This window comes from Paramisgurnus dabryanus, chromosome 1 (assembly GCF_030506205.2).
Source record: "Paramisgurnus dabryanus chromosome 1, PD_genome_1.1, whole genome shotgun sequence".
Classification (NCBI taxonomy): Eukaryota; Metazoa; Chordata; class Actinopteri; order Cypriniformes; family Cobitidae; genus Paramisgurnus; species Paramisgurnus dabryanus.
This window is the reverse complement of record NC_133337.1, coordinates 58,553,809-58,574,930: the sequence shown is the minus strand read 5'-3', so window position 1 is coordinate 58,574,930 and position 21,122 is coordinate 58,553,809. Positions and strand designations below refer to the sequence as shown.

Sequence of the window (21,122 nt, the reverse complement as noted above, 5' to 3'; positions counted from 1 at the left end):
ATCGAATTATTATTTTTTATTAATTAATTTATTATCTTTATATTATGCATTTTATTCTGTAAACTCTGTTCCTTTGGAAATGTGTTAGTATGTATCTGGATGTGTTGTTATTCATGTAAATGTGTTTGTTAATAATAATAAAAACACTTTATTTATTGGGCATTTTGCATATTTATTATTTCTTTGACTCATTCGCTTGTTTTGTGTTTGCGTCTGATTTCACATTATGACAGTAAATAGAAAAGTTATTACGACAAATGATATATGCATACTGTCATAGTTATTCTTAATGCAGGAGTTATTGGGCAATTATAAAATAACGAACATATTTATACTTGTTTATATTTATACCTATGCCTACTTATATACTTGTATACTTTTAAATCACCGCGTTGGTCTTGAAACCAGATTTTGGTTGTTTGAGTCAGTTTATTATTTCAAGATTGAGAACACTAGGGGGAGACATTTTGTTATAAAATCCTAATCTCTGGACGCAATTGTATCTCCTTCACGCATTTTTTTATGGTAAGAGAAGTCATAATATAGACGAAAGAACAATCCGTTGCCAAGTCTGTGTAATTGATTTTTTCCTTTTTAAATGAGACTACAATCGTTGTTTTATTTCTTGATTTTTATGTCGGTGTCTAATCCTATTAAAACGCGGGACGCTTTTATTCAGTAAATCGGTGTTTCAGATAATTTTTCTAGGTAAATAGGGCATCGCATTTTTTGCTTATGATGTTTATCTTAAGACTAAACCGCAGAATTAACCTAGTGAAGATGAATGTCATATAACGGTATAGCTCGTTAAAATGCATGAGCTCATGAGATGGAGCTGCTGTTTCATACAGATAAATGCACGCTGACTGAAGAGACGACCACATAAACCTTCCAGCCTCACAGCGAGAGAGAGAGGACCAAAACTGCGTCATGTTGAGAAAGGAAAGAAATGAACCCGGGACGTCCCAACCTAAATTAGGCGATCCTCTGAAAAACCTAGGTAAGAATATTATTATTAAAATTGTTGTTTTATTATTATCATTACTAGTAGTAGTAGTACTACTATTATTATTAATAGCATCAACAGTAGTAGTAGTAGAAGTAGTAGTAGTAGTACGGATGTTTTATTGTTTTTTAATACACATTTATGTTTATTAATGCTTATTGAGATATTTTAGTGTGTTTTTGGAGATACACTATCATGCACTGGCCACAAATCTTTAACACCATATTTATTAGTCATGGGCTGATGGCCAATGAAACTCACTCCTTTTGATTAAATTTGAGATTTCTATCTTCTCAAGTAGTACCAAATACAGATTTATTCTATTAGATTGATATATTAAATGATCATACTATAGCATCATGTTTCATACTGTAGTAATATAGTAAAATATATAGCTTAAATCAGGTATTATAATGTTATGTCTGAAATCATTGTCTCTGTCTGTAGCAGCAGTAAATATGGAAAATGGACCGTTGGGATCCATTTCAAGCCGTTTATTGATTTCTCCTCAGATATAAAGTAAAAGCTAATTGGCGGGACTCTAAAAGAAGGCAATTCATGTTTATTCCAAACAGTATAAGTATACTGTAGTTGACTGATGATCTAAGCAAGCTGTAATGTTTTTTTTCTGTGTAGCATTTGTACTAGATTTTGACACATGACTTGTGTTGTCATCTCTTTGTTAACCTAAATATGCAGTTCAGTTTTTTGTTTTAAACTTTTTTGTAGTATTATTCCAGATAAGTGGATAGCCCAATATGAAATGTAAAAGTATTTAATTAAATCGTTTTACAAATGCTGTGGGTGGACTGGAAAAGAAATTGACTCACATTAGATTTGTTGTAATGGTTACACCTTAATTTGTAAATACTTGGTGATGCAGCCATAGTGATTTTGTTGAGTGATGCATGTGATAAAGTCATGGGGTCATTATTCATATGCAATTCCAGAGAATGCAGAGCTGTGGTTTAGCAGAGTTTCATCATCTCTGTTAAACTATTCATTTAATTCTCAATGTAAAAGTAGCCCAATGATCAGTCTTTTCTATTTAAATTAACTTCTGCAGGGGTCCAGGACGATGAAGACGTTAAGACCATGCTGCAGGGCTCTGCCATGTTGAAGGTGCGTTCCCCACGCTGGCAGAGAAAGCGCATGCTAAAGTTGATGAATGACGGGGTCACGGTCTGGTGTGAATCCAACAAGACCTTCAGCAAAGCCAAGTCGCAGCAGTCCTGTAAGTTTTTCATATGTGTTTTAGTATTAAAAACCTTTCTAAATGATGTGCTGAGGTTGATCAGTGAAATAAAAGTTTTTTTACAGCAGTAGGTAGACAGACTGATGAAAACTGTGTACCCTGGCACTGTAAGAGCCCCTCCCGGTAAATACACCTCCTAATTATGGCTGTATAAACCAGCAGTATCCAGGTCTACTGACCACAGCACTGACTGTCATTACATGGCCGGTCTATTTGCAGTACTCACAAGGGGGTTCCTCTTTTTTCTTTGTAAGCTTTGCTGTACGCTCTAATTATCGTCTAAGGCTGGGTGGGAAGAGCGCTGCCCTTCACTTTATGGTTTGCTCCATATAATCCACATGAATAATAATCATTGCCCTGGCAACTGTGCACATGGCCTAAATTAGAACTACGGTCTATAATTGCGTCTTGTTAGAAAGATTATGCTTTGCATGATGTGGCTTAGGGGTGAGGAGTGAGGACACCCATGTGTGCTAACACTGCAAAAACCTCCTCAATGTCTCAGGTGTTTCTCCAGGATATACAAGATCTCAATTGGAGAGTATCCTTTAGATCTGCTGAGAAATATCAAAGTCCTTTTAAGGAAGTCGTGTCACAATGCCTTCAGGTCTTGTTAGAACAAGACAAACAAGACGTGTCGATTCTGAGCATATATGCAAAGTCCCTCCCCCAGAGGATTCTGATTGACGATTGGCTCTTTTTACTGGGAGGTGGGACTGAAGCGGCTATTCTGACCGGCTATTCTAAATATCTTTAGAAATATACCCTGCTAATCTAGTTACTTAATACCTAGTAATGTGTCTCCTCTAGTGCAGTGGTTCTCAAACGTTTTCGTTTTTTTGAGTGCGGCCCCCCGTGTACGATGCTTCGCTTCATGCCCCCCCCCAATACATTTATGACATAAAGTACTCCAAAACGTAAAATTTGAATTAAAATAAACATATGAAATTATACCATTGGTTCTCAAACTTTTCTGGCATGCCCCCCGTGTACTGTGCATCTTTTCGTGGCCCCTAAAGAAACTTAAAACATTCAAAAACTTTAAATTTTTATTAAACAAAACATATTATATTTTACTTTTATTTGAAAAGATCAACCAAAGTCTGATTAAATGGCAAATAACAGTATCTGAGATATCCACATAAATCTTACAAGTATACTAAAGATTAATGTCTGTTTTTAATTACCTTATAATTTTAAAGAAAGCTGCGATTTTTTTATTTAAAAATAAATGAAAGAAAACAGAATTCAATACAGTCAGATGCATGTGTTCATACCACAAGTGTGTACTTGTGACCCTGTCTTTGAAATCCATACTAAAGTTTCATAATCTATTTATGAGATTAGAAGCATCAAAGTTTGATTTCAGTCATTGATTTCAATCTTTGATATGACCTTACTCAAGTTAATATTAAAGATATCCATGTTATATTTTCAAAGAATCTTCTTTACACGATTTTATGTAGAAAACAGTAAATCACAAAAATGCTGGGTTTTCATAGATTGGGTCACATTTTGTTTTGAAAGATTTACAGTAGATTTAGTTAAAGGGATAGTTTACCCCAAAATGAAAATTCTGTCATCATTTACTCACTCTCATATTGTTACAAACCTGTATACATTTCTTTGTTCTGATGAACATAAAGAAAGATATTTTGAGGAATGTTTGTAACCAAACCGAACAGAATTCCCACTGACTTCAATAGTAGGAAAAAATAATACCATGGAATTTAATAGGGCTTTTGATCATTTTTGACAGAATTTTCATTTTTGGGTAAACTATCCCTTTAAATATCTTCTGCTTGTGCTGTTTATCAATCTAGTGGTTATTTACAGAGCAGGTCACCCCTTGGAGAAAACAAAAAAACAAGACACACAAATCTGTGATCACGGTTTTGTAATTCATCCCCTCAGTTTATAAACTGTACTGACAAATGATTAAACTGTTTCCTCAGTTTTACAAATCATGCGCATGGATTAATAAACTGTACACATGAGTTAACAATCCATGCTCTCAGATTTGTAAACCGTACCCTCAGTTTTTGCAACTTTTCGAGAGGAGTAGGTAAAAACCAATACAATCGAATAATGCACAGATTCTTTTTCACGGTTATTATTAAATTCACGGTTAATGAATTTGTGGGTACGGATTGCAAAAACTGAGGATAGGCCTACGGTTTACAAATCTGAGAGCATGGATTGTTAAACTCGTGTGCACGATTTATAAAACTGCGGAAAACAGCTATTCTGTACTCACAGTTTTTATTCTGTGAGTACGGTTCATAAAATAAGGGGACGAATTACTGAACCGTGATCAAAGATCCGTGATGTAATAAACAGAGAGAATATTTACAGAGTGAGTTCGGTTTACTGTGCAGTGATAAATAAAGCTACTGACTGTTTGCAAACATCAGGTGATTTCTAAGAGAAATCTCTGTTAACACAGGCTGTGTAAAGTTTGCTCGTAATAAATTGGTATTAAAATCAATGTTAACATAGCTAACATTTGGGTTTAGGTTCACAGCACCATGCAAATTATTCTGTATGAAAAATGATTTAAATTTAGGATACAAATACAGAGAGTGTGTATCTGGCGCACCAAATTGGAGCACAAACAACACAAAGAGACCGATTTACAGTATACTGGCAAACGATAGGTATGGGCTTTTTCTAACTTTAGATTTAGCTTGTTTATATATTTAGTTTAACTACACAGAGACTGGAACACAAATATGTCTTTGTGCAGGGATAAGGAGCAATAATCCTACATCAGCTGTCCTAATGTACAGTAGCTGGTTTTTAACTAGTTTTGCTTCACAAAGACTTGCAAACTTCCCACAGGAAGGCCACCTGATCTAGCGGGCTCGAACAGGGAACTTTCTTGCTGTGAAGCAACAGTGACACCCAATGAACTGATGTGCCATCTATTACCAAGTTGTAGCTTGACTACAGACTAACTGGTCTAAGTATCTAGCTGTTCAAACTGTATGTTTACCCCATGAGTGTTTGTCCCTGTCAATATTAACAATAATAATTCAAAAGTTTAACTTAATAAAGCCTTGTGCTGGATTGAAATTATATCATATATTAGTACACACATACTTATAAAATGTGAACCTGTAATTATTAACATATTAAAGAAATATTCAATTTTCTTAAAAGAAAAATCCAGATAATTTACTCACCACCATGTCATCCAAAATGTTGATGTCTTTCTTTGTTCCGTCGAGAAGAAATTATGTTTTTTGAGGAAAACATTGCAGGATTTTTCTCATTTAATGGACTTTAAAAGAGCCCAACATTTAATACTTGACTCATCACTTAACAGTTTTTTTCAACGGAGTTTCAAAGGACTATAAACGATCCCAAACGAGGCATAAGGGTCTTATCTAGCGAAACGATTGTCATTTTTGACAAGAAAAATAAAAAATATGCTCTTTTAAACCACAACTTTTTGTCTAGGTCCGGTCCAGCGTGACCTAACGTAAATGCGTAGTGACGTAGGGAGGTCACGTGTTACATATATAAAACGCACATTTGCAGACCATTGTAAACAATAAACTGACACAAAGACATTAATTAGTATCAGTTGAACTTAGGAACGGTCCTCGTTCTCAACACTTGTAAACACTGGGGCGGAGTTTCGCGTTCGTCCTCTGTGACCTCTTGACGTCATGACGTATTGCGTGGGGTCACGCTGGCGCATCACGACCAGATCTAGACGAGAAGTTGTGGTTTAAAAGTGCATATTTTTTATTTTTCTTGTCAAAAATGACAATCATTTGCTAGATAAGTCCCTTATGCCTCGTTTGGGATTGTTTATATTCCTTTGAAACTCCGTTGAAAAAAACTGTTAAGTGTTGAGTTAAGTTTTAAATGTTGGGCTCTATTAAAGTCCATTAAAATGAGAAAAATCCTGCAATGTTTTCCTCAAAAAAAACATAATTTCTTCTCGACTGAACAAAGAAAGACATCAACATTTTGGATGACATGGTGGTGAGTAAATTATCTGGATTTTTCTTTTAAGAAAATTGACTATTCGGCAGTAACATAACAACTCCTGACTACTATTACTACTACTATTATTACTGCGTCCTAGGTCGAAGTGCTGCAAACTAAGTGCTCTGTACAATATAGTTCTCATTTTTTATCCGTTTCAAAAATCAGCACGTTTTATTTTGTGCCACCATACTTACTCGTGTAACTACTCATGTAACAGTCTTTAAATAAAGAAAACATGGAAGTGTTTGGTGGCTTCTAAATTCATCCCTGTTTGGATCCTAAGGAATGAACGGGGCTAGGCCAAATGCTAACGCATTCATAATGCACGGTAGAATGATTAAGTGCATGCATTAAAAAAAGATAGGTATGTATTAATTCATCTAAGGTGAGGTAAGAACACAGTAAAATATTGAAAAAAGGTGGTGTTTTCCTTTAAGTAAAAGGACCTGAAGGTTGCCCCATGTAATGGATTCATTTAGCCTTCTTACCATAACTTAAGTAGCAATGTTTTTCTTTCCTGCAGTCTCTGTGACAGAAGTGGAGTGCGTACGGGAAGGCTGTCAGTCCGAGACGCTCAAAAACCTGGCTGGCTCTCTCCCAAAAGAACAATGTCTTACCATCGTGTTCAAGGGAGGGAGGAAGAGCTTGGATCTCCAGTGTTCAACGAAAGAGGAAGCCCAGCACTGGGTCCGTGGCATTCGCACCTTGCAGGGGAGAGTAAACAACATGACCCATAAAGAAAAACTTGAGCAATATCCTTCGGCAACACAGCACAGAAATGTATATTCAGTAGTGCTATTGACCCCTGACTTATTAGTTCAGGTCATAATGAAATTAGAAGTCAATAATCAATCCTTACTGTGATTTAGGACAGATTAAGTTACTCTTGTCTGTTCCATTAGTGTATTGCAGTTCTTTCTTTTAGAGGATCTTTTATTTATTGAGCATCTTTTGATCCTTGACCCCTCTCACCTGGATCCATGGCTACCTGAAACAAGCTGACATGAACAAAGATGGGAAGATGTCATATGAAGAGGTGCTAACGCTGCTCCAGATGATCAACATTGACTTGAACGAGGAATACGCTGCCAGTCTCTTCAAGGTCAGCCGTTATATTACAGCAGCACTTGATTTGCTTCCAGATGTTTCAGATGTAAACGCTTTAATCATAGAATGGATCTGTCTGACTGTGATGCTAAAAATGCAACACAGACAAAAATAAGCATGGAGCCCAAAACAGATCTTAAGAAGGTGAAATTACAGTGTGCACACTGTGAAAAATGCAGCATGAAGTTAAAGGGGACATATCATGAAAATCTGACTTTTTTCATGTTTAAGTGCCATAATTGGGTCCCCAGTGCTTCTATCAACCTAGAAAATGTGAAAAAGATCAACCCAATAACTAAAGAATGGTATACCATTCTCTGCAAGCATGTGAAAAATAGGTAATTGAAATTTTGCTCCCCCTGTGATGTCAGAAGGGGATAATACCGCCACTTATTCTGCACTATCCAACCACAACACTGCCATTTAGTGCAGAGATCAACTAATTTGCATTTAAAAGGACACACTCAAAATGGCACATTTTTGCTCACACCTACAAAGTGGCAATTTTAACATGATATTATAAATGATCTATATGGTATTTTTAGCTTCACATATGTACTCTGGAGACACCAACAATTTATTTTGACATTTTAAAAATGTTCCCTTTAAAACAAACTTGGTTACTAAGTTAATTCAACCTACTACAGTATTTTAAGTTTTGTTTTGTAAAAAGTTGACATAACTTTTAGAAACAAGTTGAAATTGTTCAACTTAATTTGTTAAGTTAGAGTAACATAAAATTATATATATTGATTCGACAATATCATGCATTTTGCATTTTTTTTACAGTGTCAAATAGTGTGTTAACTGTGTTCCCAACTGAAAAATCCAGCTAAGACCAGCAAAAGCTGTTAGATGGTTTAAGGTGGCAGTAGCTGGTTTAAGATGGTCCTCCCAGTCTGGCAAAGCTGGTCAAGCTGGTGAGTCACTTGGTTTTCCAGCTAGACCAGCTTAAAAAGTGACCAAAAGACAGCTAAACCAGCTTGCTACACCAGCAAAACCAGCTAAAACCAAGCTAGGAGACCAGCTATAACCAGCTCACCAGCTTATGCTGGTGTTAGCTGGATTTTTCAGTAGGGTTGCTGTTTACCGGGACAGTGAGAAAGTTTGTTATGTTTCCCAGCTTTCTAAATCTAGCAGCCTAGAATGAAATGTTGGTATTTGTTGGGGCAGTGTGAACCATCATTAAAGGGAAAACACTTTTAAAAATAAAATCTAGTAATACAAGTTAAAAACTAATAAAAGTAATTTATTAAGGGTTTGTTATATGAGGTTAAGTAAAGTTTTCAATTTCGGGTGATTTGTCCTTTAAAAGATTGTCTCTGAGTTTTGTTTGAGTTGGATCAGTGTGTTTGCTTTGCCTCTGCCTGTGTCACAGAAGTGTGACAAATCAGAAGATGGTCGACTGGAGCACGAGGAGATCGAGCTGTTTTGCCGTGAGCTGTTACGTCGGCCTGAGCTTGATGCAGTGTTTAGTCAGTACTCAGCTAACGGTTGCGTCCTTTCCACTGTGGATTTGCGTGAATTCCTGAAAGACCAGGGCGAGGACCACACACTTGTACATGCTCAGAGTCTCATCCTAAGCTACGAGCTCAACGAATGGGGTATTTACACATTGCTCTTCATCGTTCATTGTTCTCCATTGATCAAATCCATGAGAAAACACAGAATTTGATTTAAAAAATGTTACGTAAGTAAGCAGTATGAATGTCAGTTAACTAGTGACACAACTGATGCATATTGTGATATAACTAGGGAGACTGAAGCTTGATATTTAAACAATTCCTCAAAATACAAATTTATTTTAATTGGTATTTATTCAAAATTAACTAATACTCATTTATAAATGTATAAGCGCATTATTACCTAAAACACCCATTGACAAAGTTGCAGAATTTTAGCTAATTTGTTGTGGGTATTTTGCAGTGGCCAATATTTCACATTTTTTTAAACAAAATTTTTTTTAATTCGGCCAATAAATCTTTCCCTTCCTTAATAAATTAGTTTATTTAAAAAAAAAAAAACACTGGGATGTAAAGCCAAATTCTGACAGACAGTAAAAGGATCAATCATTTTTCACTTTTTAACATGACGTTACGTTTCATTGCACAGAATAACACGCTGTGTACACACCAAATGCAAAGCATCACGTTCCTTGCTCTAGATTACTTGTGAGATTTGAATTCGTGTCTTGCAAAATTTCCGCTTGAGTTAAATAATTTTAACTTGCGCAGAAGATCCGTTTGACGTGAATTACGCTTGTTTGCGGCATTTGGGGTGCCCAATTGCGTCATTGCATAGCTTCGCACATATTCACGTCTATTCGCGTCTTTCCGTTGACTTTGTATGTAGTCTACTCGCAAATTGTTAAAGGCGCTCTAAGCGAATTGACGCGTTTTAGACCATAAAACATTTTTTGTTACATACCGGAAACATCTCCTCACTATCTGCTTGCTGCCTGTCCGCTGATCAAACTGTAAAAAAACGCGATCTCTCTAGACAGCCCAGGCTTCACAAACGGCAATATCAACATAGTGGGCCGTGGCCAAACCTAGCACCACAAAACAAAACAAGCTATTCCAGCCAATAAACGACAAAAAGGATTTGGGGGTGGGGGTTGGGCGCGTTCATGAAAGCACGGAAGGGAGGGGGAGGAGTTAGCTACGCTCCGTCTGTTTGAAAACAGTTCAAACGTCAACAAAAACTAACGTTTCGCAGATTCGCTTAGAGAGCCTTTAAATTCGCTTCTGGTGTGGATGCAGCATTATTTATACAGTATTGTGAAGTAATATTTCTCAAATACTTAAAAAGGTTTATTTCGTTTCACCTATTATCTGTTTCTCTCTCATTTACTGTAATTACATTTTTGTTAAATTTGCCTTCATACGTATAAGCCAATTAGCCAGAGTGCTCAAGCCATAAAAAACCCATATCAGTCTACCACTAGCAATTTGTATTGTGATTGATATATTTTGTCTTGTATAACTGAATCTAAAGCATTTCTGTTTTGTCCCATACAGCACAACAAAACCAGTTTATGACACCCAATGGTTTCACTATGTACATGCTGTCTAAAGAGAACGATGTGTTCAACCCGGAGCACAGCAGAGTTTACCAGGACATGAGCCGTCCGCTTACTGACTACTTTATCTCCTCTTCACACAACACCTACCTCACTGCAGACCAACTCACCAGCGAGAGCAGCGCGGACCCTTATATCAAGTACAACACACATTACAAACGACAACAGCACTGGCCCTTTAAGAAGATAACAAGCTTGTACAAGCATACCAGACAAAATGACCCTTAAACCTCTTACACAAATAGAAACAAATCAATTTTCTTAACTCTTTCCCCGCCATTGACGAGTTATCTCGTCAACTGGGAGAAAACCCTTACCTGCAAATGATGAGTTTTTCGACAATCCATGTTTTTGCTATTATCCACAAGTACCCATAGGTACCCATCTTATAAAACACATCCACTGATCCAAAAACAAAAAAATTCAGTGGGCGTTTTGATCATCATTTTGAATCTGATCTCTAACAAAAGTCCTTTACAAAAAATTATCTCAGCATTTTGCTCTAAATGTGGTATTTTTGTAGAAACCTATCCATATTTAAGAGGTGATAATAAGAGAACAAATGAAGGTAGGATGAAATGTTTTTTTTTTAAAGCAGAGTGTCTGTTCTTTCATTTTATATATTTTATGTTTATATATTTAAAGAAGAACATTTTCTAAAAGGCAATACACTTGTAAAATCATTAAAAAAGCTGCTGTTTAAACTTTTTTTTTTAAACGCTGGCAGGGAAAGAGTCAAGAAAAAAACTGCATCAGAAATTATATTGACTATGTGAAGATACATTTATTTAAAAAATATTTCATGCCTTTTCTACAGTAGTGTTGATGTTAAAAAGACACACAAGCCTGCATGTTTATTTGTTTGTTTGTGGTATAGGGCCCTCAGCCATGGATGCCGCTGTGTGGAACTGGACTGCTGGGATGGAGAGAAAGAGCCGGTTATTTATCACGGACACACTCTGACATCCAAGGTGCCATTCAGGGAAGTGGTGAAGGCCATTTCTGAATACGCTTTCAGGGTGAGCACAGAAAAAAAGTCCCTTTCCCTTATTGATGCAAATATTGTGAGGTTTTATTGCACTTTTTTTTTTTTTTTTGAATAAGGTCACTATTTGGGAAGCTTTCCTGGTAAAAAAAGTACAGATTTTACATGGGCTGCGTCCAAAAGATTTGAAATGCTGCCTTTGAAGACCACATCGCAAGATAAGAAGTTAAGATAAGAAGACGATTCTCTGGGGGAGGGGCTCTATATATAGAGGTGATGAGGCGCTTGCTAATCTGTGTAGTAGCTGAAATGACTTTGGAATTGAAAAAAGGTGGTTTTAGTGCAAATTGAGCTTAAGAAAAAAGTTGTTACAATTGATGTCACATTTGATTGTTGGTCAGAAATATGTTGTTTAATTGAGATTTTATTACCTGAGTTTTGAGATATTTGGCATTTGTCATTCAAGTAGATAGGTCTTTTGTCTTGCATGATTGAAATATAACTTCAACACCTCTGGGCAGTTACAGGATAACCCTCTAGGACAGTGGTTCCCAACCAAGCGTGACGCACAAGCCCTCAAAAGTGAAGCCAAAACGCTCCCAGTGACTGGTCCTAGTATAGGTCATATACTATGACCTATACTAGGACCCGCCTCCCCCATGTTATTCAATGGGACTTGAGACCAACTACTAAACAATTTAATTAATTTTTTTTCTGAAGCTGGTTTCTGTCATTTATTGTAGTTTTTATGACGCTGATGTAAATTCAAAGGTTTGTTTTTAAAATAAGTTATTATTATTATTTAATGCTATAAAAATGGTGGTGTCACGTCATGATTGCCAGCTGTATTATGTGCATTCTGCGAGGGCAGGGCCTTGATTTTGCGTCTTTACTTCTTGCTCACTACTGCACAGCACTGGTCCCAAAATCGCTACTACGCAGACTTCAGACCCAATATGTCTGCGCAGTTTTGGGACATTGGCGCCTTCACTTTTCACCAATGGAAGAGAGCGAACGGGCGTCATCCATCTTTTTTTACAGTCTATGTTCCCAACCATTTTCACTTCAAGGCCCCTAGTTGCCCTTAACAATATTTAAAAGCCCCCAACTCACAAAATTTTTTCCACATAAAATTAAATAGAACTTGGAATGACCAGACAGATGTATATTCACTACTAAAACGGATAAAAACAAAAGATGAAACATCTTAATTTCTGCTTGATTTAGCTTGTTTTGTCCAACTTCCTGTGTTTTTGAAGCTTTGATTGTGTTAACAGTGCGCAATATAACATGTGTTCATGTTTCACGTTTTTTTTTCACACAATTTACTTATCTCTATAGCGCTGTTTTTGCTGTCCTAAAAACGGGCTGATGTCTTCCTTGTTCAAAAGCTGCCGACTGACATATTCCTGTGGGCAGAGTTTATTCAAAAACTCTTATATTGACGTCATTCAACCGGGAAATAGAGGGCTGTAGTCCAAACGAGTCATTCGCTGTAGAGGGGGACTTCTGTTAAAGAAAATATATTGCCTTGCAGTGAACTTTGAGCTTTTTCGTTTTGCAGGTATTATGTATGCCCTAACAGCAACATTACACACTAACTAAAGTTTAAAAAATGGGATCAGGAAGAGCGTGACCTTTAAGTCATCTTGAGGCCCCCTTAGAAATCAGCTGAGGCCCCCTGTGAGCCCTGACCCCCTTATTGAGAAACACTGCTCTAGGATAACCCCGTTCCGAAAAACACCACTATATATTATGTTAAACTAAATAAGATGACAAGTGCAATTTGTGATTGTACTATGTTATGTTTCTGCTTAGTAACTGAGATGATGCCTGAGTTTCTTGAGCCTTTCTCTCAAAAAAGTAATACTTTTTGTTGCATGGTTGATGACATTAAGGTCTCAGGCCTCCTATTTTCTGCAAGAAACAATTGTGACTTCGTCCTGCTTATGTTCTGTATAAAAGTAATGAAATATAGGCTTATAATATAATGCTATTAAAGCCTTGGCATTATTGCAGTGGGTAACAGACAGCGATAGGTGATATTATTCTGACACACAAAAAAACGCAATAAAGTTAATCGATTTCATGCAGGACTGAAACAACCATAGATTCTGAGGGTGTCAGATCCCTCCCCAGTAATCAGATTTGACAAAATTACCTCTCCCAGAATTTGACTTTTTTAATGCTGCTCTATTGCAGTTCTTTACGTTCAGCTATTTGTTTTTAGGATGACAATGTTTATAAAGTTATATTTTTTGGGGTGATTCAGTGTTATATATTTTTTAATAGAGAGTACTTAATGCATGCTTGAAAAGTGATCAGATGACATCATGAGCTAATTAGCATATTCATGACATTACCGTGTTGTATGTGCATTTTCGTTATTTAATAGGCTAAAATATTTTGGTGCTTTTTCATCTTCCTCGAAAAATTAACTGTGGTTTTCCAGACCTTAACTTAAACAAGTCTTGCTCAATAAAAAGGTCTAAATCATGCATTCATGAATGTGTGACTGTTTTATAGGCTTCCCCATATCCTCTTATTCTTTCTCTGGAGATCCACTGCTCGGTGGAGCAGCAGACAATCATGGCCCAGCAACTGTGCTCAATTTTGGGAGACAGACTGCTCACAAAACCTCTCAATAACAAGTTACTACAGTGCCTACCATCACCAGAGGTAATGTTGGTCAGCCTTCTGTTCTTGTTTGTAAAATAGGAGAACCTCCATTGCCACCTCCATCAAAAATGAGATCATTATATTAACCAAATATGCTTTCTGCACACATTATACATTCATTAAAAACTTTCGCTTCAATCCCGGCCTCAGGTCATTCAGAAATACTGGTTTGTTGGCAGATCCATTACTCCATTAGTTTTAAAAGTGGTCTTTCTGTTTGGTCAGAAAATAGTTCTGGTTCTGGATTCTGATTGGTCAATAGTCATGCCAAATTCTCTTACTCAAGGTTCTGTATGTATCACTGCACAGCACGCATTGGAGTAAAATGATTTTTGTTATATAATGTTTTGTTTACATTACAAGGACAATAACACCACAGTTGAATGAAAAATGTATTAGTTTACATAATAAAGTAACTTTTTACATTTAACCTTTATGCATTTGGCAGATGCTTTTATCCAAAGTGACTTGCAGTGCATTAGAAGTATACAGTTTGTGTTTCTCCTGGGAATCAAACCCACAACCTCTGCATTGTTAATGCAAAATTGGAATGACCGTTGATCAATGGTAAATGTGATATATGTGTGCTTCTGTTTTGTGGTAGGAATTAAAAGGGAAGATCTTGATCAAATCAAAGAAGATGAAAGTGGAGCAGGAGAGCTCCAGCTCTGACTCAAGCTCCTCAGAAGATGAATCTAAAGCCGAGAGCAAACCTAAACCCAGAAAGGTCTGACAGTGTGTGTGTGTGTGTGTGTGTGTGTGTGTGTGTGTGTGTGTGTGTGTGTGTGTGTGTGTGCGTGCGTGCGTGTGTGCGTGCGTGCGCGTGTGTGCGCGTGTATGTGTGTGTGTGTATTGTGATTCTGTATGTTCTAATCATACACTGTAAAAAATATGGCGGTAGTGTCTGCGACATCACCCAGGTTTGTGAAGAGCTTTTTTGAAGCCAATAGCGTGAATGTTGTATACCATACAGTTCATTTTTGCATACAAGTAGTTTATATTTTTCTCGTCCATATGGAGTAGTGTTTGTATGAGGGAAGTTTACAAAAAACATGGACAATATGTCATTTCAAATGGGCATACTTGAAATCTAACATGAGCAGCTGCAGATCATTGCTGCCACTGCTATGCGTCAACCACCCACATCTAATATCATTTTAGCATCTATTCATCATAGTGCCTGTTATCACCATTTATTTCTGTGCATGTTTGTTTTGTCTCATTGTTAGTTGTGTTTGTGCATGTCTGTCTCTGTGTGTGTTTGCATGCTCGTGTTGGTGTGTTTCTCTGTATTGCTCTCCAGCGTGCCTTTGCCTTTTTTCAGAAAAGGACCAAGTTAAGTCAAGAGCTGTCTGATCTGGTAGTCTACACCCGCAGTGTTGCCTTCAAAGGATTTAATCAAACTGCCAGGAAGCCACCCAATGAGATGTCCTCTTTCTCAGAGAGTGATGCGTTGAAACATATCAAAGAATCAGGTACGTTTGGAAGTGTCAAATCAGAAGTCATGACATGGTCACATTTACATAAATATTGCTGACTATCAAACACAATATAAATTTGTTATCTGTCATTTTCAGGGAAGCTCTTTGTGCGTCACAATAGCATGCAACTAAGTCGAATCTACCCATCTGGTCAGCGTGTACAATCCTCCAACTACAACCCTCAAGATATGTGGAACGCTGGTTGTCATATAGGTAAGCAATGTTTAAAGAATACAGATTCAAAGATTTACTGCCCAGTCCAGATGTATGATCAAGTGACCAAAACATTGTTTTGCAGTGGCTTTGAACTTTCAAACCCAGGGTGAGGAGATGGATCTTAACAGAGGACGCTTTTTACCGAACGGCCGCTGTGGCTACGTGCTACAACCAAGCTTTATGTGGACACCCAATTCGGAGTTTGACCCGGAGAACACTGGAGTAGGACCTGGACACAACCCAACACTGCTTACCATCAAGGTAAATCAAAGCGAAAGAAGCCCTTTATGAACATTTTTGTTGTTTTCTGCTAGAAAAATCTTTAAAATGTACAAATTTGAATTAGAAATATGTAGTAAAGGAAAGTGATGCTATGAAAGAACCATTTTTTAAATATTTTTTTATAATCTAAAGAACCCTTTCACTACTAAAAACCTTTAATTGGAACAAAAGCATGGTAAAGCACCTTTAGATATGTACTTTGTTTTAATTACATATAATCCACATTATTGAAGTAGCATGGGTGTCGAATCCCATGTCATGTTGATGTTATGGCTTGTGTAGCAGGTTTTAAATGTTTGTTTAGATCATATATAAACATCGTTCAAAGATCCCTGTCTTCTTTCACAGGTTATATCAGCCCAGCAGCTGCCGAAACCAAACAATGAGAAGCTCAGCTCCATTGTGGACCCTCTTGTGTGGGTGGAGACTTATGGGGCTCCCATAGACAACAACAAAAAGAAGACGCACCGCATTGACAATAATGGTACTATGGGATTTCTTTAAAGGTGCAATGTGGGACTTTTAGGACGATCTTTTGACAGAAATGCAATATAATATACATAACAGTATATCAGTGGTATATAAAAACCTTACACAATGAACTGTATTGTTTTTATTACCTTAGAATGAGCCGTATTTATCTCCATACACCACGGGCCCCTTTACATGGAATTCGACGTCTTGTTTCTACCGTAGCCCTAAACGAACAAACTGTTTTATAGAGATTCGTCCCTACATTGTCTCAGACGTCTCAGATGTTTGTCCTATGGCAACTATCAGCTAGCCTAGAAATCTAGACGCACCCTAGCGGCCGCAAAATATATTTGCTGCCAGGGTTTAGTCTAGGCACTCACAATACACTTAACAGCTCCAAAAACCAAAATTTGGTCAGGCCAATCACATCGTGTGTAGCGTCTGTGGGGCGGGCTTAACATGATGACGATAGGGCTGCAACGAATGGCTGCTGCTGCTGGCGAACAGCTTTCTTTTGAAGCGGCTTTGGCCGCGACTCTGGAGGACTTAGACTTATGTTTTTCTTTGAGAGAAGAGCAAATAAACCCTACTGAAGTCCTTTTTAAGCGAGAAAGATGTGTTTGGAGTTTTGCCGACTGGTTACGGTAACTACGTCACCTTCTTCGTTGTTCTCATTGGTCATAGCGCTATCCTATTGCGTGCAGAGGCATTTTGAGGGACAACCTTATATCCCGCCCCTTGCATTGAGCCGTTTGTGTGAAGAGTTGCCAGACCTTACATCTTGATGTAGGTCTGGCTAACCAGGCTAACTATCAGCTTCATTCGGTTGCAATTTGAAATCTCGCCACTAGATGCCGCTAAACCAACCCACACTGGACCTTAAAAGTACCAAAACATGAAAATTCTGTCATTGTTAATCATTCTTATGTCATTTTAAACCTGTATGCTTATACAGTATCTTTTAAGTACTTACAGTATATGTTGCTTTATTTTCTTTTTCTATGGTGTTTTTACCACAGTGAACCATATTTATGTGTATAGTATTTCTTTTTTAACATGGGTTTGAAAAGTCATTTTAAGGTCTAAGTGTAACTATTATATTATGTTTATAAAAGCACTGACACTGATGAATAAACTATTGCATTAAAGGGATAGTTCGACCAAACATTATAAACCAATGATTTACTCAACCCCAAGCTGTCCGAGAGGCTGCGTTACCAAAAGCTAATGATTTTCATTTATAAAGTTTTAAATATGGATATTTCTGTGACCCACTGCCCAGAAGACCTTTGTTTATGTCCCTTGAGCCATTTGGAAATTTTTTGTGAAGGATAAAAGCAAATTTTTTGGACATGAAGGTCCTAAAATATATTTCTAAAATATATTTGTCTGAAAATGATGGACATATGCATCTTAGACAGCTTGGGGATGAGTAAATCATGGGTTTAATATCATTTTTGGCCGAATTATCCCTTTAATTTGAGTATGATCGCTTACATGAGATTGGAGGGATGATTTACACTCAAATTTTGTTCCATTCATCAGGCTTTAACCCCAGATGGGACTGCACCTTTAAGTTCCAGCTACACGTGCCAGAGCTGGTGTTAGTACGCTTTAAGGTTGAAGACCATGGCTACGCGACCAGGAATGAATTCCTCGGCCAGTTTACGCTTCCTTTCACGAGCATGCGTACAGGTATGTGCTGCCTTACACAATTCTGTGCTTAAAGTAAAACCACTTTTATTGTAAGCACAGATGCTTATTCTTTAAATCTCTCCTGCAGGTTACAGACACGTACGTCTGCTAAGGGCCGATGGCTCCAGCATGTCTCCCTCCACTCTCTTTATCCACGTTCAAAAAACACCAGGCTACAGCAGTCCTGTCAGAAAGGCAGCCGCACATTCAACCTAAGAATAAAGCATGCAGGTCAAACATCCTTATCTGCTAGACTGTTTTTACCAACTCTGAGACCCATCATACTCACCAATGAGTGAATTCTGATGCTGTTAGATTGCTGGTGTACGCGATATATGTATATACCCAGCACTTATTGTGTTACAGTTATAATCATTTATATATATATATATATATATATATATATATATATATATATATATATATATATATATATATATATATATATATATAAGTGCCATATGAACTCCAACTAAACTTGGTGGTTTTCCGAAAATACTGTAAAGCCGTTTTAGAAGTTAGGATGTCCCAAAGATGTTGATGATTCATAAAAAGTCTTAAAAACAATGACGCTATACATTTCATATGCAAGAGGTCTTTGCACCAGCCCATGTTATGTAGCATGTTTCCAATTTGTATTTCGTAATTGATTTGTGAACAAAAAAGTTTTTTTTTACTGTTTAGACAAGAGATGAGGTAACTTAAAGGTTTTATGTTGACAATCTCTGAGCCTGTCTGCTCCTTATGCCTTATTTCTTATCCTTACTAAGATATTTAATAAGATATTAAAAATGTTTATATGTTTTAAAGATGTCATGTTTAAAACTAGAAAACATTTTAAAGTATTATTTATAGTAAAATGTTTACATATTTAACAGTTCTTTATTCGGGTACTTACCATAGGCAGAGTTTCACGTTTATGCTTTGGGGGCCACCTTCCGGCAAACAAGGGTACTGCAATGCTTTGAGTTTCATTTAGCATCAGTTTTTCAATATTTTCTTTTGTTCTTACCTCAACTTAGATGAATGAATACATACCTATCTTTTTTCAATGCATGTACTTAATTTTTGTACAGCGCATCGTGAATGTGTTAGCATTTAAGCGGATAAAAAAATGAGAACTATTTTGTATGGCGGAAGAGCACGACGAGAGGGGGAGTAGTCAGGAGTGATGATGTTACTGCGCGCTGAAGTCGAAGTGCTGCAAACTAGTGCTCTTCCGCTATACAATAAAGTTCTTATTTTTATCCGCTTAAAAAAAATCACCACGTTTTATTTTGTGCCACCATACCTACTCATGTAACTACTCATGTAACAGTCTTTAAATTCATCCCTGTTTGGATCTTAAGGAATGAATGGTGGTAGGCTAAATACTAACAGTCACGACGTGCTGTACAAAGATTAAGTGCACGCATTGAAATAGATAGGTGTGAATTAATTCGTCTAAGTTGAAGTAAGAACATAGTAAAATATTGAAAAACGGTTGTGTTTTGCTTTAAATTACCCAGTCTAACCATTAAAATATTAAGATACAATTTTCTATTTCATTAATAGCTCAGGCAAAATCATAATTGCCTCTGGTCCCAAACTCCTCCTATGGTACTCACATTCAGATTTTGATGTGTCATATATATGTCTTTAATTGTATTTTTTTGGCAAAGTGCTTTTTAGTGTGATTAGAAATACAGTACTGTGTAAGTCTAGCTTTGCTTTTTAAAATTAGTTTTAATGATCACCAATATATATTTTTCAGGTTTTTTATTAAGCTACAAACAGAAAATACAGAAAATCAAAAGAATAAACAATTTTTAAGGAAAAAAATTGATTCTACAGGTAAAAGTGAGTATTATTTAGTGTGACCTTTCGTGACATTAAACACATCTTGAACTCTTTTGAAGAGACTGAAGTCCCGATGTCATTAGATTAGAAAGTAGAGTTTCATTTTATTTAGGTTTAGAAGATCCTGCAGGTTCCTGCTATTTCTCTAATGTACTGTATGGGGAGCTCACACTAAATACCAAAATTTAAAAGCTTTTTTCTTGTTGTTTTCTGCATGTACTGTCAGCTTTTGTGCAGATATTCTCAGAGGTCTCCAAAGATTCCAATGTACAGTACAATCCATTTAGGGATTTAAAACCAGACACAAAATATTACATATTAAATTCTAGAGCAAACCAGTCACTACTGAATCAAGCATGAAATAGCTGTAATATTAACACCCAGTAGGGATTTGAGGTGCTCTATATAACCATTTAAAAAAATGAATCTGAGTGTTTTAGAGGAATTTATATTCCAGAATATTAACAAACTTGCAGTGCTAGGCTTAAGTGCTTATTGTATATCTAGGCTGCATATCTATTGCTAACTTCTGTGAGATAAATGTCATATATCTCTGTATCTGTGCAAAACAAAATAAATGCATTGTTCATAAGATATTTGTGTATTTAAGTTTTTTTGTGAAATTACCAAAAGCAAGATTTTTAAATTGCCAAATGGATAACTAGTAGTGAGACGGCTTTTACTGCCTCCCTGTGGTTAAAAACAGTGTGTACTATAGTATGGCTAAACCAATTTCAAAATGTGCTCTTTTATTAAAGGAAAAATTCACCCAAAAATGAGAACTGTCATTTTTAACTGACCGTATTATCTTCATTAACCCATATGACTGTAATCTTTGAGCCAAAGAGGAGATTTGGCAGAATGTTTAAGATGCTCATTTGCATACAATAAAGGTGGGTGGTGACCAAGGGCTGTCAAGAACTAAAAAACTATCAAAATTAGTCCAAATGTCCTCTCAAATCTTATCAGTGCATCCTTATTAAAATATGTATCACAATTGATCACATGACACAAGAGAA

At 36.6% G+C, this 21,122-nt stretch overlaps 1 protein-coding gene across 2 annotated transcripts; it reads left to right on the top strand.

The window, feature by feature from the left end:
• Window positions 1-455: 455 nt before the first annotated feature.
• plcd3b (phospholipase C, delta 3b) lies at window positions 456-20,697 on the top strand. Of its 2 annotated transcripts, none has more exons than XM_065242623.1 (16): window positions 456-525; window positions 852-1,000; window positions 2,073-2,240; window positions 6,787-7,015; window positions 7,236-7,365; window positions 8,749-8,974; window positions 10,391-10,592; window positions 11,330-11,471; window positions 13,964-14,116; window positions 14,721-14,843; window positions 15,441-15,591; window positions 15,694-15,810; window positions 15,896-16,074; window positions 16,444-16,579; window positions 18,115-18,264; window positions 18,353-20,697. In XM_065242623.1, the coding sequence occupies exons 2-16, from the start codon at window positions 931-933 to the stop codon at window positions 18,478-18,480; spliced, it is 2,304 nt and encodes a 767-aa protein (XP_065098695.1). In that variant the 5' UTR covers window positions 456-525; window positions 852-930; the 3' UTR covers window positions 18,481-20,697. The 2 variants fall into 2 exon arrangements, with proteins under 2 accessions (XP_065098695.1, XP_065098696.1); XM_065242624.1 differs by lacking the exon at window positions 456-525 and adding an exon at window positions 534-708.
• The last annotated feature ends 425 nt before the right edge of the window (window positions 20,698-21,122 follow it).

Coding starts and splice junctions, on each gene's coding strand:
- plcd3b (XM_065242623.1), top strand. CDS start 931: ATGTTGAGAAAGGAAAGAAATGAACCCGGGACGTCCCAACCTAAATTA. Junction 11,472..13,963: donor TTTCTGAATACGCTTTCAGG/GTGAGCACAGAA, acceptor ACTGTTTTATAG/GCTTCCCCATATCCTCTTAT. Junction 15,811..15,895: donor GAACGCTGGTTGTCATATAG/GTAAGCAATGTT, acceptor ATTGTTTTGCAG/TGGCTTTGAACTTTCAAACC.